The sequence below is a fragment of the Oncorhynchus keta genome, unplaced genomic scaffold (assembly GCF_023373465.1).
Source record: "Oncorhynchus keta strain PuntledgeMale-10-30-2019 unplaced genomic scaffold, Oket_V2 Un_contig_1556_pilon_pilon, whole genome shotgun sequence".
Classification (NCBI taxonomy): domain Eukaryota; kingdom Metazoa; phylum Chordata; class Actinopteri; order Salmoniformes; family Salmonidae; genus Oncorhynchus; species Oncorhynchus keta.
The window spans coordinates 33761-60481 of record NW_026279390.1 but is presented as its reverse complement, the minus strand read 5'-3'; the positions used below and the strand labels follow the sequence as shown (position 1 = coordinate 60481).

The 26721-nt window shown below is 48.9% G+C and overlaps 1 protein-coding gene across 1 annotated transcript; it reads left to right on the top strand.

The window, feature by feature from the left end:
- Positions 1–376: 376 nt before the first annotated feature.
- LOC127919030 (ataxin-1-like) lies at positions 377–20055 on the top strand. Its single transcript, XM_052502371.1, has 5 exons — positions 377–500; positions 15163–16075; positions 17836–18117; positions 18261–19601; positions 19822–20055. Exons 2-5 carry the CDS (start codon positions 15491–15493, stop codon positions 20053–20055), a joined length of 2442 nt encoding a protein of 813 aa, XP_052358331.1. The 5' UTR covers positions 377–500; positions 15163–15490.
- The last annotated feature ends 6666 nt before the right edge of the window (positions 20056–26721 follow it).

The following is a 26721-nucleotide window of genomic DNA, read 5'->3' as shown; positions in this document are numbered from 1 at the left end:
ATTAGTGGAATGGTATCAAATGCATCAAACATTCCATTAGTTCCGTTCCAGCCATTATTATGAGCCTTCCTTCACTCAGCAGCCTCATGTGAATTATGTGTGAGTCACCCTGCCTGCCCCCTGTTTTTCTGAATCTGTGCTACATGTCCGGACATGTCTACAACTGGGTTTAGGGAGAATTAAAGATTCTGTCCTGCTGTGAGTAGACTAAGAGGAGAGTTATAGGTAATGTCCTGCTGGGAGTATTCAGACAGGACAGACAGTGTGGTGCATGGCAAGTTCCTATATAATAACAGGTTTTATTCTATAGTATTTCAGGAATGTAGTACTTAAATCATCTCTGCTTCTCATTTCTCAATGCTGTTTGAACTTTAAAGGTTAAGGAGAAGACACCACGTGGTATTTCCTTTGAGGAAACTGGTCACTTTGGCGCGACTGATCTGATCTCACATCTGTTCTCAACGTCGAGAAGACAAATATCACAGTTTTACACACTTAAGGTGAGTTGAATACCTAAATGTGAGATACCTGCAAGCGTCCCAAATGGCAACCTATTCCCTATGTAGTGCGTTACATTTGACCGGAAGCCCGCCCTACAGGGTTTTATTTACATTTGACCGGACAAAACCCATTCATGCCACTTAAGGCCAGAGAGGTATCAACAAAGTGTGGGGGATTAAATTCTATTATTTTGTTATGGAGTTCTCTCAGTTCAGGAAGGAGGCGGGTCTGTCGATGCCTATTAGGGTTCTCTCAGTTCAGGAAAAACCCATTCATCTGTCTAGATGCCAGTTAGGAGTTCTATCAGTTCAGGAAGGAGGCGGGTCTGTTAGATGCCCTATTATTTTGTTATGGAGTTCTCTCAGTTCAGGAAGGAGGCGGGTCTGTCTAGATGCCCTATTAGTTATGGAGAGTTCTCTCAGTTCCGGGAGGAGGCGGGTCTGTCTAGATGCCCTATTAGTTATGGAGTTCTCTCAGTTCAGGGAGGAGGCGGGTCTGTCTAGATGCCCTATTAGTTATGGAGTTCTCTCAGTTCAGGGAGGAGGTGGGTCTGTCTAGATGCCCTATTAGTTATGGAGAGTTCTCTCAGTTCCGGGAGGAGGCGGGTCTGTCTAGATGCCCTATTAGTTATGGAGTTCTCTCAGTTCAGGGAGGAGGTGGGTCTGTCTAGATGCCCTATTAGTTATGGAGAGTTCTCTCAGTTCCGGGAGGAGGTGGGTCTGTCTAGATGCCCTATTAGTTATGGAGTTCTCTCAGTTCCGTGAGGAGGCGGGTCTGTCTAGATGCCCTATTAGTTATGGAGTTCTCTCAGTTCCGGGAGGAGGCGGGTCTGTCTAGATGCCCTATTAGTTATGGAGTTCTCTCAGTTCCGGGAGGAGGCGGGTCTGTCTAGATGCCCTATGAGTTATGGAGTTCTCTCAGTTCCGGGAGGAGGCGGGTCTGTCTAGATGCCCTATTAGTTATGGAGTTCTCTCAGTTCCGGGAGGAGGCGGGTCTGTCTAGATGCCCTATTAGTTATGGAGTTCTCTCAGTTCCGGGAGGAGGCGGGTCTGTCTAGATGCCCTATTCGTTATGGAGAGTTCTCTCAGTTCAGGGAGGAGGTGGGTCTGTCTAGATGCCCTATTAGTTATGGAGTTCTCTCAGTTCAGGGAGGAGGTGGGTCTGTCTAGATGCCCTATTAGTTATGGAGTTCTCTCAGTTCAGGGAGGAGGTGGGTCTGTCTAGATGCCCTATTAGTTATGGAGTTCTCTCAGTTCAGGGAGGAGGTGGGTCTGTCTAGATGCCCTATTAGTTATGGAGTTCTCTCAGTTCCGGGAGGAGGTGGGTCTGTCTAGATGCCCTATTAGTTATGGAGTTCTCTCAGTTCCGGGAGGAGGTGGGTCTGTCTAGATGCCCTATTAGTTATGGAGTTCTCTCAGTTCCGGGAGGAGGCGGGTCTGTCTATATGCCCTATGAGTTATGGAGTTCTCTCAGTTCAGGAAGGAGGTGGGTCTGTCTATATGCCCTATGAGTTATGGAGTTCTCTCAGTTCCGGGAGGAGGCGGGTCTGTCTATATGCCCTATGAGTTATGGAGTTCTCTCAGTTCAGGAAGGAGGTGGGTCTGTCTATATGCCCTATGAGTTATGGAGTTCTCTCAGTTCAGGGAGGAGGTGGGTCTGTCTAGATGCCCTATTAGTTATGGAGTTCTCTCAGTTCAGGAAGGAGGTGGGTCTGTCTAGATGCCCTATTAGTTATGGAGTTCTCTCAGTTCAGGAAGGAGGTGGGTCTGTCTATATGCCCTATGAGTTATGGAGTTCTCTCAGTTCAGGGAGGAGGTGGGTCTGTCTAGATGCCCTATTAGTTATGGAGTTCTCTCAGTTCAGGGAGGAGGTGGGTCTGTCTATATGCCCTATTAGTTATGGAGTTCTCTCAGTTCAGGAAGGAGGTGGGTCTGTCTAGATGCCCTATTAGTTATGGAGTTCTCTCAGTTCAGGAGGAGGTGGGTCTGTCTAGATGCCCTATTAGTTATGGAGTTCTCTCAGTTCAGGAGGAGGTGGGTCTGTCTAGATGCCCTATTAGTTATGGAAAGTTGTGATGATTCCAGGATGACAAGGTGAAAGGTCTGTCTAGATGCCCTATTAGTTATGGAGTTCTAGTTGGAAAATAAAGTATTCATGGTGATTGTGGAGTTCTATCAGTTCAGGGAGGAGGCGGGTCTGTCTAGATGCCCTATTAGTTATGGAGTTCTCTCAGTTCAGGAAGGAGGCGGGTCTGTCTAGATGCCCTATTAGTTATGGAGTTCTCTCAGTTCCGGGAGGAGGTGGGTCTGTCTATATGCCCTATTAGTTATGGAGTTCTCTCAGTTCAGGGAGGAGGATGGTCTGTCTAGATGCCCATTGTTATGGAGTTCTAGCCTATTCAGGAAGGAAAGATGCCCTATGAGTTATGGAGTTCTCTCAGTTCAGGGACAGGGAAGATAATGCTTGGATTACAGAGTTCTTTTTTATGTCCACAGTAACTGGTCTGTCTAGATGCCCTATTAGTTATGGACATAGTCCCATGTTGTTTAGATGCCCTATTATTAAAGTTCCCATGGCACTTATCATAAGGGAGGGGTGTTAACCTGGTCTAGATGCCCTATGAGTTAAAGTTCTCTCAGGTTCAGGAGGCAGGTCTGTCAGATGCCCTATTAGTTATGGAGTTCTCTCAGTTCACAAGGAGGTGGGTCTGTCTAGATGCCCTATTAGTTATGGAGTTCTGAGTTCCGGGAGGAGGCAGGTCTGTCTAGATGCCCTATTAAAGGGAAAGTTGTGTACACATGCCACAACAAAACAGCCTGGTTCTCCCAGTGATGACAAGGTGAAAGGTTGAAAAAGGAAATGAGAAATGTGAAAATAATTTAGGACACAGATGTGTTTGTGTGAAAATATTCAACCCTCATAATATTTGTATGTGGGATGTCAGGTGTGTATAGGATGTATATGTGTTATGCTGTATATATATATATATATGTATACATGGATGTGTGTGTATGTGTGTTAGGGTGCTGTGGATATGTATGGGTGTATATATATGTATGTGTATGTATAGGAGTGTGTGTTAGCTAGGCCTTGAAATGGAAGAATGCCTATGGGGGAAAGTATGGGTGTGTGTCTGGGAGATATGGGTGTGTGTGGGGGGTAATGCTATGGGTGTGTTTATGTGTAGGGTTCAACTGTGTGGGGGGGGTATGGGTGTGTGCATGATTGACATAGTCCCATGTTAGTTTAGATGGTCATTAAAGATCCCATGGCACTTATCATAAGAGTAGGGGAGTCTGGGGTCCTGGCTAAATTCCCAAATCTGGCCCTCAAACCATCACGGGTCACCTAATAATCCCCAGTTTGTCACAAGGAGGTCTGGGGAGTGTGAGGAGGTCTGGGGAGACACTAGGGGACACCTGGGAGGCCTGGGGACACCAGGGAGGCCTGGGAGACACACACAGAGGTCTGGGGAATCTCGGGGGAGGTCTGGGGGAGACACTGGGGAGGTCTGGGGAGACACACTAGGGAGGTCTGGGGGAGTCAGGGGAGGTCTGGGAGCCAGGGGAGGTCTGGGGTAGAGCTTGGGGAGACCTTCTGGGGAGGTCCCCCAATGGCATCCTATTCCCTGTATACTAGGGAGGCCTTTGGACCAGAGCACTATAGGCCTATCTGGGAAAGGAGGTTTAGGGAGGTTTTAGTGAAAATATTCAACCCTCATAAGGTCTGGGGATGTCTGTGGTGGCTAGGGAGGTCTGTGTTAGGTGCTAGGGAGGTCTGGGGGGTAGGGTGTAGGGGAGGTCTGGGAGGGTGCTTGGGGAGGTCTGGAGGGTGTCTGTGTGGTAGGGGGGGAGGTCTGGGGGGGGGGAGGTCTGGGGTGTGCTGGGGAGGTCTGGGGAGAGCTAGGGGAGGTCTGGGGGGGGCTAGGGTGGTCTGGAGGGGTAGGGGAGGTCTGGGGGGGGGGAGGTCTGGGGGAGATCTAGGGGAGGTCTGGGGAGAGCTAGGGGGGTAGGTCTGGGGGAAAGGTAGATCTAGGGATGGTCTGGAGGAAAGATAGGGGAGGTCTGGGGGGAGATCTAGGGGGAGGTCTGGGGAGAGCTAGGGAGGTCTGGAGGTCTGGGGAGAGCTTGGGGAGGTCTGGGGGAGATCTAGAGGAGGTCTGGGGAGATCTAGAGGAGGTCTGGGGGAGCTAGGGGAGGTCTGGGGAGAGCTAGGGGAGGTCTGGGAAGAGCTTGGGGAGGTCTGGGGGAGGTCTGGGGTAGAGCTAGGGGAGGTCTGGGGAGAGCTAGGGGAGGTCTGGGGGAGATCTAGGGGAGGTCTGGGGGAGATCTAGAGGAGGTCTGGGAGGAGATCTAGGGGAGGCCTGGGGAGAGCTAGGGGAGGTCTGGGGAGAGCTAGGGGAGGTCTGGGGGAGATCTAGGGGAGGAGGTCTGGGGGAGGAGAGCTTGGGGAGGATTGGGGAGGTCTGGGGGAGATCTAGAGGAGGCCTGGGGGAGAGCTAGGGGGGGTCTGGGGGAGAGCTAGGGGAGGTCTGGGGGAGAGCTAGGGGAGGTCTGGGGGAGAGCTAGGGGAGGCCTGGGGAAGAGCTAGGGGAGGTCTGGGGAGAGATGCCCTCTCTCTCCCTCCTCCCTCCTTCGTGTGTGAGCGTAGTCTGGTCTGTCTGTGTGTGTGTGTGTGTGTGTGTGTGTGTGTGTGTGTCTGTACAAGCTATTCACTTACTTTCTATCTTACACCCATCCCTCTTTCCCCCTCTCTCCCTCCTCCCTCTCTCCCCTCTCTTCTCCCTCCTCCCTCTCTCTCTGCCTCCTCCCTCTTCCTCCCTTCTCTCTCTCTCCTCCCTCTCTCCCTCTCCTCTCTTCCTCCCTTCTCTCTGCCTCCTCCCTCTCTTCCTCCCTTCTCTCTCTGCCTCCTCCCTCTCTCCTCCCTCCCTCTCTCTGCTCTCCCTCTCTTCCTCTCTCTGCCTCCTCCCTCCTCCCTCCTCTCTCCTCCTTCTCCCTTCTCTCCTCCTCCCTCCTCCCTCTCTTCCTCCCTTCCTCCCTTCTCTCTCTGCCTCCTCCTTCTCTTCTGTCTCCCCTTCTCTTCCCTCTTCTCTCTCTGTCTCCTCCTCCCTCTCTCTCTGTCTCCTCCCTCTCTCCTCCCTCTCTCTCTGCCTCCTCCCTCTCTTCCTGCTCCTCCTCTCTTCCTCCCTTTCTCTCTGCCCTCCTCCCCTCCCTCCTCTCTGTCTCCTCCTCTCTTCCTCCCTTCTCTCTCTGTCTCCTCCTTCTCTGTCTCCTCCTCCTTCCTCCCTTCTCTCTCCTCCTCCTCCCTTCTCTCTCTGCCTCCTCCCTCTCTCCCTCTCTTCCTCCCTTCTATCTTTGTCTCCTCCCTCTCTTCCTCCCTTCTCTCTCTGCCTCCTCCCTCTCTTCCTCCCTTCTCTCTCTGCCTCCTCCCTCTCTCCCTCTCTTCCTCCTTCTCTCTCTGCCTCTGTGTGTGAGCGTAGTCTGGGCGCTCAGCCAAGTAGAATGTGTTTTTGAATGAATATCTGATGCGGCTGGCTGTGGGAGGAGCTATGTTACTGGAGTACTGGGAGAAAAGGAGGGAGGGAGCGTGGGAGAGAGAGAGAGACAGACCGAATGAGAGAGAGATAGTGAGAGAGAGAGAAAGGGAGAGACAGAGAGAGAGAGAGAGAGAGAAAGGGGAGAGACAGAGAGAGAGAAAGGGAGAGACAGAGAGAGAGGTCTGACTGCCTTGCATAACACACGTTGGAGCAGCTTTGCACGCAGGACTTCGTGTGATTCTTCATCCAGGGGACTTCCTCTATCGCTGGCTCATCACAGAGCCTTACGGCTGGGTGTACATGTTCACCCGCTCTCCCGGACGGACCCTACCTGGAGCCTGGAGGAAAACAGGGCTGGCTCTGAAAAATAGACCTGCACAAAGGAGACGTAGAGAAAGAGGATTTCCCTATAGGAATACGTAGTGTAGAAGCTACACAGGCAAGAGGAAGCCTGACAATGCTCTGCCAGCTGTGGCTGTGTACAGCCTGGTAAGCTTTTCCCCTCTCCCTCGGCAAAGGCAGTGTTTCTTCCTGTTTCTTCTTGATTTGTGGGATAGTATTTTGGACCCTGGTCCTCTCCACTCATGTGTTCATCACCACTGTCATTCCCCCATCCAGTAATGCCCCTAGAGGCTACAGAACAGTACACTGCATCTGGTTGGCTTTGGATCGCATTACGGTAAATACATTTACAAAAGAGCCAAGTCATACAGGTTTTGTAGAGAGAGGTGTTTGCTTGTTTACACGGGAATCCCTGACCTCTCTGTTTGTCTCTGCCTCTCTGTCTGCGTCTGTCTGTGTCTGTCTGTGTCTGTCTGTCGTCTAACATTGTGTGAGCTTAGTGAGGAGATGAGCGATGCAGGACACTGGACAAACAGCCAGCTAGCCACAGCTCTCTCTCTCTCTCTCTTTCTCTCTCACGCTAATACTGCGTTCATAACTAAATGGGAATTTACCACATACGACTGGGTAAAATCCAGTTGAACGACCCTCCAACCGGTAATTACTAGTGTAAAACTCATCTGTCATCCTGAGCTGCCACTTCACCCACATGCTGACCTCTGACGTCACCTACCAAGGAAATGACCTTCATAACAGCATTTTGGGTATTTAACTGCAACAACAAAACTTTTTAAAATAAAAATCAATCTGTTAATATGTTTTTTTTTAAAAACACTATAATTAGTTTATAAGCACGATAGCTGTACTTTTAGTTTATGGTTTACGCAGCTGGTTGGTCATTAGCCAATCGGCGTTGGCGTTACTTTAAAATTGTTTAAAGTATGTGAATGCATCCAACTTTGTAAATTCCCACCTCCCACTTGGTGACGAACACAGCATTAGAATCTCCTTTACACTCCTGGTCCGCCTTTTAAAGGGAGAGTCAGTCAGGGAATGGAAGGGTTTATTTGGAGCATTAAAGACAGTAGCTCAATAGACACACACAGATGGTTAACCTTGTGTTTGGTACATTTATAGGAGATTTGTGGGGGAAAGATAATATCTGATGGAGAGTGTAGACAGTCAGTTGGTCATTGTCAGTCAGCCTGTCATTCAGTCAACCAGTCAGTCAAGCAGTCAGTCATTCAGCCAGTCAGTCAATCAGTTAGTCATTGTCAGTCAGCCTGTCATTCAGTCAACCAGTCAGTCAACCAGTCAGTCAGTCAGTCAACCAGTCAGTCATTCAGCCAGTCAGTCAGTTAGTCATTGTCAGTCAGCCTGTCATTCAGTCAACCAGTCAGTCATTCAGTCAACCAGTCAGTCATTCAGCCAATCAGTCAGTCAATCAATCAACCAGTCAGTCATTCAGCCAGTCAGTCAGTCAGACAGCTAGCCAGCCAGCCAGTCATTGTCAGTCAGTCAGCCAGCCAGTCATTAATTAATTCAGTCAGCCAGCCAGCCAGTTAGTCAGTCATTCATTAATTCAGTCATTCAGCCAGCCAGTCTATCAGTCAGTTAGTCAGCCAGCCAGTCATTCAGTCAATCAGTCAGTCAGTAAGCCAGTCAGTCATCTATTCAGTCAGCCAGTCAGTCAGTCAGTGAGGTAGTCAGCCAGCCAGCCAGCCAGTCATTCAGTCAGTCATATGTAGTGTAGTCTCTGTGACAACAACAGAGTCAGGTGACAGAAACACAGCAAGGCAACATGTTGTTTCATCGTCAATGTTTGGTTGTTTTTTGTTGTTATTTGGTCGTCAAAGCTCATTTCTGGGAATAATGTACATAATGTGACCATGGCCCATAAGGTCAAGTGCACTATATAGGGAATAGGGTGCCATACGGGATGCAACCCGTCCCTCTCCAGGTCTGCCTAGCCAAAGGACCCAAAGAGCTTCCTGTATTTGTGGACTGTGGGTTTAGTACATGAGTGTTCTCATCAGTGTTAGTACATGAGTGTTCTCATCAGTGTTAGTACATGAGTGTTCTCACAGTGTTAGTACATGTGTGTTCTCATCAGTGTTAGTACATGAGTGTTCTCATCAGTGTTAGTACATGAGTGTTCTCATCAGTGTTAGTACATGAGTGTTCTGTTAGTACATGAGTGTTCTCATCAGTGTTATCTTACTGGCCGTGTGGTTGTTGGTCTCAACGTTATAATAATAACTGTGGGAAATGGAGACGGTTTCCTCCTTGGTTTCTGTGCTGCTTGCTATCCATGTCCGTGAGGGCCTGCATCCCAAATGCCATCATTCAGATACACTACATGACCAAAGGTATGTGGACACCTGCTCTTCGAACATCTCCTTCCAAAATCATGGGCATTCATATGGAGTTGGTCTCCTCTTTGCTGCTATGACAGCCTCCACTCTTCTGGGAAGGCTTTCCACTAGATGTTGGAACATTACTGCAGGAGCTTGCTTCTATTCAGCCACAAGAGCATTAGTGAGGTCAGGCACTGATGTTAGACGATGAGGCCTGGCTCGCAGTCGACGTTCCAATTCATCCCAAAGGTGATCGATAGGGTACAGGTCAGGTCTTTGTGCAGGCCAGTCAAAATTTTCCACACTGATCATGACAAACCATTTATGTACAGACCTCGCTTTGTGCACAGGGGCATTGTCATGCTGAAACAGGAAAGGGCCTTCCCCAAACTGTTGCCACAAAGTTGGAAGCACAGAATGGTCTGGAAAGTCATTGTATGCTGTAGTGTTAAGATTTCCCTTCATTGGAACTAAAGGGCCCAAACCATGAAAAACAGCCCCAGTCCATTATTCCTCCTCCACCAAACTTGGAGCAGGTAGTGTTGTCCTGGCATCCACCAAACCCAGATTTAGGACATAGCCAGTCATTGGTAGTGCGTGAGTTGAGATGAGGTGAGGTGAGGTAGGTGAGTTGAGGTGAGGTAGGTGAATTGAGGTGAGGTGAGGTAAGGTAGGTGAGGTATGTGAGGTGAGTTGAAGTGAGGTGAGGTATGTGAGGTGAGTTGAAGTGAGGTGAGGTAGGTGAGGTGACGTGAAGTAGGCGAGGTGAGATGAGGTAGGTGAGTTGAGGTGAGGTGAGGTAAGGTGAGTGAGTGGTAGTGAATGGAACAATGCTTGTTCCCATTCAGGACGTGTCTGCTGCCTCTGGGGCATGTGAGGAGAGACTCTCCATATAGCTGAGCACAGGAGAGTTGTCCAAGGGTGCTGGGATCCTCTGGTTGTCTTTAGCGTTGTGGGGCAGTGTGTGTGTGTGTGTGTGTGTGTGTGTGTGTGTGTGTGTGTGTGTGTGTGTGTGTGTGTGTGTGTGTGTGTGTGTGTGTGTGTGTGTGTTGGACTGTAAACAGATGACTATTTTTGCACCAGTGGAAAGTGGGACATGGTGTCTCCGTGTTGTGACTCTCCTGTAACCATGCCTCAGAGATTGTTTTTGTGTTACCGCAGTGTTCATTGTCAAGGTTCGGGTTGTCGTGGTGTTGTCCTCGTGGTGTTATCATGGGATTGCCATGGTGATGGGGGTGTGCTGTAGCAGTGTCGTAGCGTCTGTGTGGAGCTAATCGACAATGTCTGCATGAAGTGGAGGCGATATGGTGCTCTGATGCTACAGGCACCGCTTAATGTGGGTCAGGAAAAGCAGCTCTCTCTCTCCCCTCTCTCTCTTTCTCTCCCCTCTCTCTCTCTCCTTCTCTCTCTCTTTCTCTCTCCCCTCTCTCTCTTTCTCTCCCCTCTCTCTCTCTCCTTCTCTCTCTTTCTCTCTCCCTCTCTCTCTTTCTCTCCCCTCTCTCTCTCTCCTTCTCTCTCTCCTTCTCTCTCATTCTCTCTCCTTCTCCCATCCTCTGCCACTCTCTGTTTTTCCTCTCTCTCCCTCCCTCTCGCTTTGTTTTTCTCTCTCTTTTCCCCCTCCCTCTTTCTCTGTCACTCCATGTTTTTCGCTGCATCTCTCCCTCCCTGCCTGCCATCATGCTTTCTGTCTTCCTGCCTCTCTGTTTATCTCCTCTCCTTCTCCCTTTCTTCCTGCCTCTCTGTTTATCTCCTCTCCTTCTCCCTTTCTTCCTGCCTCTCTGTTTATCTCCTCTCCTTCTCCCTTTCTTCCTGCCTCTCTGTTTATCTCCTCTCCTTCTCCCTTTCTTCCTGCCTCTCTGTTTATCTCCTCTCCTTCTCCCTTTCTTCCTGCCTCTCTGTTTATCTCCTCTCCTTCTCCCTTTCTTCCTGCCTCTGTTTATCTCCTCTCCTTCTCCCTTTCTTCCTGCCTCTCTGTTTATCTCCTCTCCTTCTCCCTTTCTTCCTGCCTCTCTGTTTATCTCCTCTCCTTCTCCCTTTCTTCCTGCCTCTCTGTTTATCTCCTCTCCTTCTCCCTTTCTTCCTGACTCTCTGTTTATCTCCTCTCCTTCTCCCTTTCTTCCTGCCTCTCTGTTTATCTCCTCTCCTTCTCCCTTTCTTCCTGCCTCTCTGTTTATCTCCTCTCCTTCTCCCTTTCTTCCTGCCTCTCTGTTTATCTCCTCTCCTTCTCCCTTTCTTCCTGCCTCTCTGTTTATCTCCTCTCCTTCTCCCTTTCTTCCTGCCTCTCTGTTTATCTCCTCTCCTTCTCCCTTTCTTCCTGCCTCTCTGTTTATCTCCTCTCCTTCTCCCTTTCTTCCTGCCTCTCTGTTTATCTCCTCTCCTTCTCCCTTTCTTCCTGCCTCTCTGTTTATCTCCTCTCCTTCTTCCTGCCTCTCTGTTTATCTCCTCTCCTTCTCCCTTTCTTCCTGCCTCTCTGTTTATCTCCTCTCCTTCTCCCTTTCTTCCTGCCTCTCTGTTTATCTCCTCTCCTTCTTCCTGCCTCTCTGTTTATCTCCTCTCCTTCTCCCTTTCTTCCTGCCTCTCTGTTTATCTCCTCTCCTTCTTCCTTTCTTCCTGCCTCTGTTTATCTCCTCTTCTTCTCCCTTTCTTTCTGCCTCTGTTTATCTCCTCTCATTCTCCCTTTCTTCCTGCCTCTCTGTTTATCTCCTCTCCTTCTTCCTGCCTCTCTGTTTATCTCCTCTCCTTCTCCCTTTCTTCCTGCCTCTCTGTTTATCTCCTCTCCTTCTTCCTTTCTTCCTGCCTCTGTTTATCTCCTCTTCTTCTCCCTTTCTTTCTGCCTCTGTTTATCTCCTCTCATTCTCCCTTTCTTCCTGCCTCTGTTTATCTCCTCTCCTTCTCCCTTTCTTCCTGCCTCTGTTTATCTCCTCTCCTTCTCCCTTTCTTCCTGCCTCTCTGTTTATCTCCTCTCCTTCTCTCCTTCTCCCTTTCTTCCTGCCTCTCTGTTTATCTCCTCTCCTTCTCCCTTTCTTCCTGCCTCTGTTTATCTCCTCTCCTTCTCCCTTTCTTCCTGCCTCTGTTTATCTGCTCTTCTTCTCCCTTTCTTCCTGCCTCTCTGTTTATCTCCTCTCCTTCTCCCTTTCTTCCTGCCTCTGTTTATCTGCTCTTCTTCTCCCTTTCTTCCTGCCTCTCTGTTTATCTCCTCTCATTCTCCCTTTCTTCCTGCCTCTGTTTATCTCCTCTCCTTCTTCCTTTCTTCCTGCCTCTGTTTATCTCCTCTTCTTCTCCCTTTCTTTCTGCCTCTGTTTATCTCCTCTCATTCTCCCTTTCTTCCTGCCTCTGTTTATCTCCTCTCCTTCTCCCTTTCTTCCTGCCTCTGTTTATCTCCTCTCCTTCTCCCTTTCTTCCTGCCTCTGTTTATCTCCTCTCCTTCTCCCTTTCTTCCTGCCTCTGTTTATCTCCTCTCCTTCTCCCTTTCTTCCTGCCTCTGTTTATCTCCTCTCCTTCTCCCTTTCTTCCTGCCTCTGTTTATCTCCTCTCCTTCTCCCTTTCTTCCTGCCTCTGTTTATCTCCTCTCCTTCTCCCTTTCTTCCTGCCTCTGTTTATCTCCTCTCCTTCTCCCTTTCTTCCTGCCTCTCTGTTTATCTCCTCTCCTTCTCTCCTTCTCCCTTTCTTCCTGCCTCTCTGTTTATCTCCTCTCCTTCTCCCTTTCTTCCTGCCTCTGTTTATCTGCTCTTCTTCTCCCTTTCTTCCTGCCTCTCTGTTTATCTCCTCTCCTTCTCCCTTTCTTCCTGCCTCTCTGTTTATCTCCTCTCCTTCTCTCCTTCTCCATTTCTTCCTGCCTCTGTTTATCTCCTCTCCTTCTCCCTTTCTTCCTGCCTCTGTTTATCTCCTCTCCTTCTCCCTTTCTTCCTGCCTCTGTTTATCTCCTCTCCTTCTCCCTTTCTTCCTGCCTCTGTTTATCTCCTCTCCTTCTCCCTTTCTTCCTGCCTCTCTGTTTATCTCCTCTCCTTCTCCCTTTCTTCCTGCCTCTCTGTTTATCTCCTCTCCTTCTCCCTTTCTTCCTGCCTCTGTTTATCTCCTCTCCTTCTCCCTTTCTTCCTGCCTCTGTTTATCTCCTCTCCTTCTCCCTTTCTTCCTGCCTCTCTGTTTATCTCCTCTCCTTCTCCCTTTCTTCCTGCCTCTCTGTTTATCTCCTCTCCTTCTCCCTTTCTTCCTGCCTCTGTTTATCTCCTCTCCTTCTCCCTTTCTTCCTGCCTCTCTGTTTATCTCCTCTCCTTCTCCCTTTCTTCCTGCCTCTCTGTTTATCTCCTCTCCTTCTCCCTTTCTTCCTGCCTCTGTTTATCTCCTCTCCTTCTCCCTTTCTTCCTGCCTCTCTGTTTATCTCCTCTTCTTCTCCCTCTCTTGCCTCTCAGCTGCACCTCTCCTTTGTTACCTCTGGTACATCTAGCAGGCTTTATCAGGCTGTTCTGTTATAGATATAGAATGGTACATCTAGCAGGCTTTATCAGGCTGTTCTGTTATAGATATAGAATGGTACATCTAGCAGGCTTTATCAGGCTGTTCTGTTATAGATATAGAATGGTACATCTAGCAGGCTTTATCAGGCTGTTCTGTTATAGATATAGAATGGTACATCTAGCAGGCTTTATCAGGCTGTTCTGTTATAGATATAGAATGGTACATCTAGCAGGCTTTATCAGGCTGTTCTGTTATAGATATAGAATGGTACATCTAGCAGGCTTTATCAGGCTGTTCTGTTATAGATATAGAATGGTACATCTAGCAGGCTTTATCAGGCTGTTCTGTTATAGATATAGAATGGTACATCTAGCAGGCTTTATCAGGCTGTTCTGTTATAGATATAGAATGGTACATCTAGCAGGCTTTATCAGGCTGTTCTGTTATAGATATAGAATGGTACATCTAGCAGGCTTTATCAGGCTGTTCTGTTATAGATATAGAATGGTACATCTAGCAGGCTTTATCAGGCACACATGGAGGTTCACTGAGGTCTTCAGTCCGGTTGCCTGTATGTTTATTGTTGAATGTGTAGATGATGTAGATGTGATGACGTGAGGCAGGGGGGTAATATACACAATACAACGTGACTTCATAGAACATCATGATGTGATTGTCAAATTATCATTTCAATGCGGAGTGACTTGGGTGAAATGTATGGACACACACACACGCACACGCACGTACACACACACGCACACGCACACGCACACACACACACACGTACACGCACACGCACACGCACACGCACGCACACACACACGTACACACACACACACACGTACACACACGCACACACGTACACACACACACACACACACACACGTACACGCACACGCACACACGTACACACACACACGCACACGCACACGCACGCACATAAATACACACACACAGGCCTCCTGAGTGGCACAGTGGTCTAAGGTACTGCATCACTAGCTGTGCCACTAGAGATTCTGGGTTCGAGTCCAGGCTCTGTCGCAGTCGGCCGCGACCGGGAGACCCATGGGGTGGTGCACAATGTGCCCAGCGTCGTCCGGGTTAGGGAGGGGTTTGGCCGGCAAGGATGTCCTTGTCCCATTGCGCACTAGCGACACCTGTTGCGGGCCGGGCGCAGTGCACGCTGACACGGTCGCCAGGTGTACGGTGTTTCCTCCGACACATTGGTGATTCCGGGTTAAGTGAGCAGTGTGTCAAGAAGCAGTGCGGCTTGGTTGGGTCGTGTTTCAGAGGACGCATGGCTCTCAACCTTCGTCTCTCCCGAGTCCGTACGGGAGTTGCAGCGATGAGACAAGACTGTAACTACCAATTGGAAACCAGGATATTGGGGAGAAAAAGGGGTAAAAAAGTGATATAAATACACACAGAACCAGAACAACCAGGATGTCATTGGATCTGGTGTCTGGCTTGATTTTCACACCTTTTTCCACTCACAGTCATTGAAGCAGGGGTCGGTACCGGTTCAGGAAACAGAACCAAAAACGGGGGGGGAAAAAACAACAAAAATTCCAGTAACAGAAATAGAACCAGCAACTAAAGAGATCTCTAGTGTTCCGGAACAGAACTGTTATTTTCAAATGTTGAGAATCGGTTAATAATGTTATTGTTTTGTTCCCGAAAATATTCTGTATTGAAGTAAAGTTCTGATGCCAGTAATAGCCTAAACTCATGCCATGATGTTCAGCGCTTCAAGCCAAGCCTGTTACATGTCCTCTTTCTCACTCTCTACTCACCCACATCTCATGCCTGCAGGGGCGCATGTTATAATATGGAATGTGATGATTACATTTATCCTTTGACGTGTGTCATGCACAGAGAGTAATAAGCATGTTGGAAATGTACAGTCATCATTCTTCTCTGTTGTTTCTACATGCTACAACATAACAATTGTGTTTCTTCCTCTGTCTCCAGATTTACAGCTGGCGGACGTTGTGGAGGCTGGTGGTTAGTCAGAGATGATTCCTCATGAAGTCCATGGAGTCGTCCTCTCTGTCGCCTGGCGGGTGTCACTCTGCCCTCTCTAGACTACTGAGTCCAGGACACACAGTCACACAGTGAAGACCTGAAAGAGACCTGATAGAGCCCATGACAACACTGAGAGAGAGAGATGTTTCCCATGCCAATAAAGCCCTTAAATTGAATTGAAATTGAGAGAGAAACAGAGATAGGGACAAAGAGAGAGAGAGACAGTAGGTTCAAAAAGCCTACTTGAGAGACAAACAAAGAGTGAAAACCAACCATGAAATCCAACCAGGAGAGGAGCCATGGCTGTCTGCCCCCAAAGAAGCGTGAGATCCTGGCCCTGGAGCAGAGGCCTGTGGTGGTACCAGCAGCAGCTGAGATCCTGGCTCTGGAGCAGAGGCCTGTGGTGGTAACAGCAGCAGCTGAGATCCTGGCCCTGGAGCAGAGGCCTGTGGTGGTACCAGCAGCAGCTGCAGCCTCAGCAGACACTACCTTACACACAGAGAACCTGGCTTGGCTGGCCAATGTAGCCAGCGAACGCTGCAGATCCACAGAAACTCCCAGCCCCAGGTTTCATGTCTCCTCGTCCTCCTCTTCATCCCCCTCCCCTTCTGCTCTCCCCCTGTCCTCTCTCTCCACGATCTACCCCACTGGGGTGGGGCTCAGCCAACAGGGCGGGACAATCCAGTATGCCCAGCTGGCCCCTAACCTCCAGTTCATTAGCTCGGGGCCGTACACTGGCTACATCTCCTCTCAGATCATCCAGTCCACTGCCACCAGTGTAGCCGCCTCCACAGGGCAACAGCGCCACCATCTGGACGGCCACTGCTACACCACCGCCCTCATCTCCCAGGCCACCAAGGTATGTGTCTATTGTGTATGCATTCGGAAAGTATTCAGACCCCTTGACTTTTTCCACATTTTGTTACGTTATAGCCTTATTCTAAAATGTATTACATTGTTTTTTTCCCCTCATCAATCTACACACAATAAGGTATTTTTTACATTTATTTTTTATACATTTACAAAAATGTATAAAAACCTGTTTTTGCTTTGTCATTATGTTCACTGTGTTCAGATTGTTTATGTATTTAATCCATTGTGGAAAAAGTCAAGGGGTCTGAATACTTTCCAAAGGCACCGTATATCGGTGTTGGGGAGTAGCGAACTACATGGAGTTCAACTAGTAAGTTAACTACATTTTGCAGTATTTTGCTGGTAGTTTAACTAAATTATGGGAAGACAATTTGTGTCAGACCTGCCCAATTGTCACCTAAAACATAATTTTTGTGTTTAATAGACTAGATTGTGATCTGTTTTTGCAATTTCTAGACTATGACATTTCAGATTTCAATATGATAATGCATCATTAAAGTAGTCAACTACTTTTTCAAGGTAACTTTAAGGTTCAGTAAACTATATTTTCTTAAGGCTAGATTTAATGTAGCGTAACTTCTTCCAGAGTGAAGTAATTGTTAGCTTGATAAACTTTCATAGTAGCTTCCCCAACACTGGTATTTATTGTGTAATTAATTAGTAGTATTATTATTATACAGTGGGGCAAAAAAGTATTTAGTCAGCCACCAGTTGTGCAAGTTCTCCCACTTAAAAAGATGAGAGAGGCCTGTAATTTTCATCATAGGTACACTTACACTATGACAGACAAAATTAGAAAAAAAAATCCAGAAAATCACATTGTAGGATTTTTAATGAATTTATTTGCAAATTATGGTGGAAAATAAGATTTTGGTCAATAACAAAAGTGTATCTCAATACTTTGTTATATACCCTTTGTTGGCAATGACAGAGGTCAAACTTTTTCTGTAAGTCTTCACAAGGTTTTCACACACTGTTGCTGGTATTTTGGCCCATTTCTCCATGCAGATCTCCTCTAGAGCAGTGATGTTTTGGGGCTGTTGCTTGGCAACATCGACTTTCAACTCCCTCCAAAGATTTTCTATGGGGTTGAGATCTGGAGACTCTGTCTGACTAAATACTTTTTGCCCCACTGTATAATTATTAGTGTTTTTATGTTTTGGTTGGTGCGAACACATATCCCCTTTGGGGCGATTAATGAAATACTCTGTTATGTTAAGGTTGGGGACCAGTAGAACCAGGTCCAGATAGGTCTGCAGTCTGACCTGGCTGTTATGTTATGTTAAGGTTGGGGACCAGCAGAACCAGGTCCAGATAGGTCTGCAGTCTGACCTGGCTGTTATGTTATGTTAAGGTTGGGGACCAGCAGAACCAGGTCCAGATAGGTCTGCAGTCTGACCTGGCTGTTATGTTATGTTAAGGTTGGGGACCAGCAGAACCAGGTCCAGATAGGTCTGCAGTCTGACCTGGCTGTTATGTTATGTTAAGGTTGGGGACCAGCAGAACCAGGTCCAGATAGGTCTGCCGTCTGACCTGGCTGTTATGTTATAAGGTTGGGGACCAGCAGAACCAGGTCCAGATAGGTCTGACCTGGCTGTTATGTTATGTTAAGGTTGGGGACCAGCAGAACCAGGTCCAGATAGGTCTGCCGTCTGACCTGGCTGTTATGTTATGTTAAGGTTGGGGACCAGCAGAACCAGGTCCAGATAGGTCTGCAGTCTGACCTGGCTGTTATGTTATGTTAAGGTTGGGGACCAGCAGAACCAGGTCCAGATAGGTCTGCCGTCTGACCTGGCTGTGTCCGTTGGAGGGACCCACTTCACCACTACCCACCAGTACATCCAGCTGGACAGCAGCAGCCCTCTGAGCGTCACCTCCCCTACCCAGGGCCACCTCCAGCCTCTCCAGCTCCACACCCACCCTGGGGTGGGCCTCCTCCCCCACACCCTCACCCTCGCCCCCTCCCAGGTGCTGGTCCAGTATACGGATGGGTTAGGGGTCAACAAAGCTGAGGGCGGACACACCACGGTATTTACATCGTTTTTTAATTTAAGATATTTTTAGATGTTGAACTGTTTGCGAGGAGAGCTTGTGGGTAAGCATGTCATTGTACAGTGTAGACTACACTGTATCCTGTGGATATGGCAAATAAAGATTGATTTGATTTGAAGGTGGTGCAGCTGAATGGAGAGCTGGAGAGGAGTTTCGGTAAACAGAGTTGTGCTGGCATCAAAGGAACCTCCTACTCTAACCAGAACAATCAGCAGGTTCACCATGGATATGAAGCTCGACACATCCTCATTCCCGCAGACTACACTACCCAGGATTCCACAGGACTACAAACCTCCCTGGTGCTGGTAGCAAACGCCCAGCCCAACCCCCACCCCCACCCTACCAGTGGTGCTGAGCAGGACACGGTCCAGGTCCACCCATCACTAATACACAGTGAGGGAGGAGGCATCTGTCTAAGGAAACCTGTCTCCAGAACCTCCTCTTTCACCTCCCTCAACTCCTCTGAGGCTCTGAAGGTCTCTTCTGCCCCTCACACGGTTATCCAGACCACCCACCACTCTGACGAGCATGTACACAGCCTGTACTCCACCACCCAGGCACCAATCATCGGCTACATCGCCAGGGCAGGTAACCAGCATGGCGTCAGCTACGCCACCCTGCCGCAGCATCTGGTCATCGGGGACGGCCAGTCCCTCCAGTCTCTCCTGATACCCGTTAATGGAGTTACCACCACTACGGACCTCGAGGCTGCCTGCTCGGTGACCGCCAGGACGGCCAGCACCACCGCCTCTCAGCTGGCCCCAGCGACCGCATCCCTCCCCCGCCACACCTACCTCACTGCGTCCCTGTCCAAGTGTGAGATGCTGGGGTCGGACGGCCACCACCAGTCCCCTGCTGTACTCCAGGCCCAAGTACTACCCATCCAACACATCCAAATCCCGTCTAACACACCGGCTAATGTGGTGGCGTCCCCCTCCCCTGCCCCAGCCCTAGCTCCAGCTCCTGTCCAGGCCACCCCCACTCTCTCCTCTTCCCCCTCCCCTGCCCCAGCCCTAGCTCCAGCCCCTGTCCAGGCCTCCCCCTCTCTCTCCTCTTCCCCCTCCCCTGCCCTAGCTCCAGCCCCTGTCCAGGCCTCCCCCTCTCTCTCATCTTCCCCCTCCCCTGCCCCAGCCCTAGCTCCAGCCCCTGTCCAGGCCACCCCCACTCTCTCCTCTTCCTCCTCCCCTTCCCCAGCCCTAGCTCCAGCCCCTGTCCAGGCCTCCCCCTCTCTCTCCTCCTCTCCAACCACGCTCCCTCCGTTCTTCATGCGTGGCTCCATCATCCAGCTGGCGGATGGGGAGCTGAAGCGAGTGGAGGACCTGAAGACGGAGGACTTTATCCAGAGTGCTGAGATCAGCAGTGAGCTGAAGATTGACTCCAGCACAGTGGAACGCATCGACACGGGCCAGACACCCAACGCTGTCATCATACAGTTCGGTGTCGGGGAACACAAAGCGCAGGTAAGCTTGAGATGCTTGTTGTTGTCTCCATTCCCCTAGACTCAGTGCCAGTCTGTTTGTACTACCATGCCAACGCCTTGTCACTCATTCTCTCACCGCAGTGGTGTTGAAAAGAGCACAAACAGATCTGAGACCAGGCTACCATAACCCCATCCTAATGTCAATGTTTATGCCAATGACAGTTTATTGTGTATCCTTTGTGTGTTGTATTCCTCTGCAGGTGTGTGTGGAGGTGCTGTTAGAGTACCCGTTCTTTGTGTTCGGCCAGGGCTGGTCGTCCTGCTGCCCTGGCCGGACCACTCAGCTGTTGGAGCTGAGCTGTGCCAAGCTGTGTGTTGGGGACGTGTGTCTCCCTGACCCTCAGGAGCCTGAGGGGTGGCGGTGGCTCTGTGTCTGGGAGGAACCACAACAGCCAGGGTCACGAGGTCAAGCTGAGGCACAGCCACAACACTAGGGACATCACACAGGGGTCTACCCGCCAGGGGAACAGTCAGGGGAATAGCCAGAGTAATGGTCAGAGAGACGGTCAGAGTATGGACGAGGACTTTAGGAACAGTTTGAATGCTGCAGGCAGCAACAGTGTCTTCCTGGTGCAAGTGGCCAAAACAGACAGGTTGAATAAGGAGGACAGGGACGTCCCCCGCTGTGTGGACCAGGTGACAGGATCTGGACTGAGACCCGGATCTGGACCAGGGGTCTACGGAACTGGAGTTGGACCTAGGAGCACCTCGGACCTGCAGGCTGTCTCAGGGAATGGAGAGATGATAGGGAGAGACAATGGAGAGATGATAGGGAGAGACAATGGAGAGATGATAGGGAGAGACAATGGAGAGATGATAGGGAGAGACAATGGAGAGATGATAGGGAGAGACAATGGAGAGATGATAGGGAGAGACAATGGAGAGATGATAGGGAGAGACAATGGAGAGACGATAGGGAGAGATAATGGAGAGATGATAGGGAGAGACAATGGAGAGATGATAGGGAGAGACAATGGAGAGATGATAGGGAGAGACAATGGAGAGATGATAGGGAGAGACAATAGAGAGATGATAGGGAGAGACAATGGAGAGATGATAGGGAGAGACAATGGAGAGACGATAGGGAGAGACAATGGAGAGATGATAGGGAGAGACAATGGAGAGATGATAGGGAGAGACAATGGAGAGACGACAGGGAGAGACAATGGAGAGATGATAGGGAGAGACAATGGAGAGTTGATAGGGAGAGATAATGGAGAGACGATAGGGAGAGAACAGAATCACCCCATGCTCCCTCCGCCCCTCAAGACAGAAGTGTTTGAGGCAGACAAAGAAAAACCCTGGGGTCGTAAGAGGAGGTGGTCTGCTCCAGAGAGAGATCAGACAGAGAGGGCGGACGATGAACCCCCTTTGACTCTGCCAAAACCCTCTTTTATAACTCAGCAGGTCAAACTCTCCATCGAGGGAAGGTCAAATGTTAGACGTTGAAGGAGCTGGAGTGTTGTACAGGAGGTAGGGAACATAGTTTTATATGTTTGTAACGTTGTTAGTGCTGTTTGGTTTAATCTATCTATCCACATTAATGGAAAGGATTCATTTACCTGGTATATACATGTTTTATGATTCTATTTCTATGGAAGGAACATTGTTGTCTCTGTGTTTGGCCCACTGCCTGGGAGGCCAGTCGCTCTCCAGAACACAGTGAGTGGCCCACTGTCTGGGAGGCCAGTCTCTCTCCAGAACACAGTGAGTGGCCCACTGTCTGGGAGGCCAGTCTCTCTCCAGAACACAGTGAGTGGCCCACTGTCTGGGAGGCCAGTCTCTCTCCAGAACACAGTGAGTGGCCCACTGTCTGGGAGGCCAGTCTATCTCTAGAACACAGTTAGTGGCCCACTGTCTGGGAGGCCAGTCTCTCTCCAGAACACAGTGAGTGGCCCACTGTCTGGGAGGCCAGTCTCTCTCCAGAACACAGTGAGTGGCCCACTGTCTGGGAGGCCAGTCTCTCTCTAGAACACAGTTAGTGGCCCACTGTCTGGGAGGCCAGTCTCTCTCCAGAACACAGTGAGTGGCCCACTGTCTGGGAGGCCAGTCTCTCTCTAGAACACAGTTAGTGGCCCACTGTCTGGGAGGCCAGTCTCTCTCCAGAACACAGTGAGTGGCCCACTACCTGGGAGGCCAGTCTCTCTCCAGAACACAGTTAGTGGCCCACTACCTGGGAGGCCAGTCTCTCTCCAGAACACAGTTAGTGGCCCACTGTCTGGGAGGCCAGTCTATCTCCAGAACACAATGAGTGGCCCACTGTCTGGGAGGCCAGTCTCTCTCTAGAACACAGTTAGTGGCCCACTGTCTGGGAGGCCAGTCTCTCTCCAGAACACAGTGAGTGGCCCACTGTCTGGGAGGCCAGTCTCTCTCAGAACACAATGAGTGGCCCACTGTCTGGGAGGCCAGTCTCTCTCTAGCCAGTTAGTGGCCCACTGTCTCTCTCTCTCCAGAACACAGTGAGTGGCCCACTGTCTGGGAGGCCAGTCTATCTCCAGAACACAATGAGTGGCCCACTGTCTGGAAGGCCAGTCTCTCTCTAGAACCCACAGTCTAGTGGCCCACTGTCTGGGAGGCCAGTCTCTCTCAGAACACAGTGAGTGGCCCACTGTCTGGGAGGCCAGTCTATCTCCAGAACACAATGAGTGGCCCACTGTCTGGAAGGCCAGTCTCTCTCTAGAACACAGTTAGTGGCCCACTGTCTGGGAGGCCAGTCTCTCTCAGAACACAGTGAGTGGCCCACTACCTGGGAGGCCAGTCTCTCTCTAGAACACAGTTAGTGGCCCACTGTCTGGGAGGCCAGTCTATGAGTGGCTCTGGAACACAATGAGTGGCCCACTGTCTGGAAGGCCAGTCTCTCTCCAGAACAGTTAGTGGCCCACTGTCTGGGAGGCCAGTCTCTCTCAGAACACAGTGAGTGGCCCACTGCCTGGGAGGCCAGTCTCTCTCCAGAACACAGTGAGTGGATACTGTAGCTAGCAGATGGTTGACCTGGAAAGGCTTGAATTTACTAAACCATGAGATTTGTCCTCTATATTGACCTATAAAGTGAAGTATGCATGTGTGAGTTATATCAATTGATAATTTCTGCCTTGTTAGAATACAATCGTCGTTACCCTCAGTCATCAGAACCCCCCCATACATTTGAGGACATTGTTTTATGTGATGAAATGTCATTTTCATTTTGCTGCCTCAGGACAACGTTGTGCAGTTAGGCTACTTTAAAGGGAAATACAATGCTGAATGATAGACATGTAGATTCCCAGACAATGAACCCAGGGACATTCTAAGGGCCAAAGCAGCCTAATTGAGCAGTTAAGATCATACCCTCTGATTGTGAGGACAGTCCCAGCGAGGAAGAATGGACCTCAGAATCAGGTTTGAGAGGCAGTGAAATACTAGTTTAGGGAAAAGCTTTCACTATCAGCTTTTCGATGGTGTTATAGTATTAGTAGTGGCACAGAACGCCTAAATCTAACCCCCCCAAAAAAGAATAGGATGGAATATTTGTTTCAATGAAAAACCACAATGTGTGTAGTAAAGGATTACACATACACTGTATACAGTGCATTCCTGATGTATTTAGACCCCTTGACTTTTCATACATTTTGTTACGTTACAGCCTCATTCTGAAATTGATTTTTCTTTTAAGTCTTTATCAATCTACACACAATACCACATAATGACAAAGTGAAAACAGTTTTTTAAAGACATTTTTAACCCCTAAAAAAACAGTAATACCTTATTTACGTAAGTATTCAAACCCTTTGCTATGAGACTCGAAATTGAGCTCAGGTGCATCATCCTTGAGACTCTTCCTAGAGCTGGCCGCCCGGCCAGAGACAAGTCTCTCACCGTTGCCGCTTGCTATAGACCACCCTCTGCCCCCAGCTGTGCTCTGGACACCATATGTGAATTGATTGTCACCCATCTATCTTCAGAGCTCGTGCTGCTAGGTGACCTAAACTGGGACAATGCTTAACACCCCGGCCATCCTACAATCTAAGCTTGATGCCCTCAATCTCACACAAATGATCAATGAACCTACCAGGTACAATCCCAAATCCGTAAACACGCAATCTCACACAAATGATCAATGAACCTACCAGGTACAATCCCAAATTTAGATGCCTATTGTAAACACGGGCACCCTTTGTAAGTCATAGATATCATCCTAACCAACCTGCCCTCCAAATACACCTCTGCTGTTTTCAACCAAGATCTCAGTGATCACTGCCTCATTGCCTGCATCTGTAATGGGTCTGCGGTCAAACGACCACCCCTCACCACTGTCAAACGCTCCCTAAAAAGTGGGTCTTTTTTAATTGACCTGGTCAGGGTATCTTGGAATGACACATCCCGTCAGTAGAAGATGCCTGGTTATTCTTTAAAAGTGCCTTCCTCACCATCTTAAATAAGCATGCTCAGTTCAAAAATGTAGAACCAGGAACAGATATAGCCCTTGGTTCACTCCAGACCTGTCTTCCCTTGACCAGCACAAAAACATCCTGTGGTGTTCTGCATTAGCACCGAATAACCCCCATGATATGCAACTTTTCAGGGAAGTTAGGAACCAATATACACAGGCAGTTAGGAAAGCTAAGGCTAGCTTTTCAAACAGAAATTTGCATCCTGTAGTACTAACTCAAAAAGTTCTGGGACACTGTAAAGTCCATGGAGAATAAGAACACCTCCTCCCAGCTGTCCACTGCACTGAGGCTAGGAAACACTGTCACCACCGATAAATCCACTATAATTGATCATTTTAATAAGCATTTTTCTACGGCTGGCCATGCTTTCTACCTGGCTACCCCTACCCCGGTCAACTGCCCGAACCCCCACAGCAACTCGCCCAAGCCTTCCCCATTTCTCCTTCACGCAAATCCAGATAGCTGATGTTCCGAAAGAGCTGCAAAATCTGGACCCCTACAAATCAGCCTGGCTAGACAATCTGGACCCTCTCTTTCTAAAATTATCTGCCAAAATTGTTTCAACCCCTATTACTAGCCTGTTCAAACTCTCTTTCATATCGTCTGAGATTCCCAAAGATTAGAAAGCTGCCGCGATCATCCCCCTCTTCAAAGGGGAAGACACTCTAGGCCCGAACTGCTACAGATCTATATCCATCCTACCCTGCCTTTCTAAAGCCTTCGAAAGCCAAGTAAACAAACAGATCACCGACCATTTCGAATTCCACTGTACCTTCTCCGCTATGCAATCTGGTGTCAGAGCTGGTCATGGGTGCACCTTAGCCACACTCAAGGTCCTAAACAATATCATAACCGCCATCGATAAGTGACATTCCTGTGCAGCCATATTCATTGACCTGGCCAAGGCTTTCGACTCTGTCAATCACCACTTTCTTATCGGCAGACTAAACAGCCTTGGTTTCTCAAATGACTGCCTCGCCTGGCTCACCAACTACTTCTCAGATAGAGTCTGCGTGTCAAATCGGAGGGCCTGTTGTCTCGACCTCTGGCAGTCTCTATGGAGGTGCCACAGGGTTCAATTCTAGGGCCGACTTTCTTCTCTATATATCAATAATGTTGCTCTTGCTGCTGGTGATTCTCTGATCCACATCTATGCAGACGACACCATTCTCTATACTTCTGGCCCTTCTTTGGACACTGTTACTAACCTCCAGATGAGCTTCAATGCCATACAACTCTCCTTCTGTTGCCTCCAATTGCTCTTAAATGCAAGTAAAACTAAATGCATGCTCTTTAACCATCGCTGCCCGCACCTGCCCGCCCATCCAGCAACACTACTCTGGACGGTTCTGACTTAGAATATGTGGACAACTACAAATACCTAGGTGTCTGGTTAGACTGTAAACTCTCCTTTCAGGCTCACATTAAGCATCTCCAATCCAAAATTAAATCTAAAATTAAATCTAGAATCGGCTTCCTATTTCGCAACAAAGCATCCTTCACTCATGCTGCCAAACATACCCTCGTAAAACTCACCATCCTACCGATCCTCGACTTCGGCGATGTCATTTACAAAATAGCCTCTACTCAACAAATTGGGTGTAGTCTATCACAGTGCCATCCGTTTTGTCACCAAAGCCCCATATACTACCCACCACCATTGCGACCTGTATACTCTTGTTGGCTGGCCCTCGCTTCATACTCGTCGCCAAACCCACTGGCTCCAGGTCATCTACAAGTCTCTGCTAGGTAAAGCCCCGCCTTTATCTCAGCTCACCGGTCACTATAGCAGCACCCACCCGTAACACGCGCTCCAGCAGGTATATCTCACTAGTCACCCCCAAAGCCAATTCCTCCTTTGGCCGCCTTTCAAGTTCTCTGCTACCAATGACTGGAACGAACTGCAAAAATCACTGAAGCTGGAGACTAATATCTCCCTCACTAGCTTTAAGCACCAGCTGTCAGAGCAGCTCACAGATCACTGCACCTGTACATAGCCCATCTGTAATATCACCCATCCAACTACCTCATCCCCATACTGTATTTATTTATTTATCTTGCTCCTTTGATCCCCAGTATCTCTACTTGCACATTCATCTTCTGCACATCAATCACTCCCATGTTTAATTGGTATGTTGTAATTACTTCGCCACCATGGCCTATTTATTGCCTTACCTCTCTTATCTTACCTCATTTGCACACACTGTATAAAGATGTTTTCTACTGTATTATTGACTGTATGTTTGTTTATTCTATGTGTAACTCTGTGTTGTTGTATGTGTCAAACTGCTTTGCTTTATTCTTGGCCAGGTTGCAGTTGTAAATGAGAACTTGTTCTCAACTAGTCTACCTGGTTAAATAAAGGTGAAATAAAAAAAACCCGATGGTCACTGACAGAGCTCCAGAGTTCCTCTGTGCAGATGGGAGAACCTTCCAGAAGGACATCCATCTCTGCAGCACTCCACCAAATCAGGCCTTTATGGTAGAGTGGCCAGATGGAAGCCACTCCTCAGTTAAAGGCACATGACAGCCCGCTTGGAGCTCGCCAAAAGGCACCTAAATGACTCTGACCATGAGAAACAAGATTATCTGGTCTGATGAAACCAAGATTAAACTTGTTGGACTGAATGCTAAGCATCACGTCTGGAGGAAACTTGGTACCATCCCTAC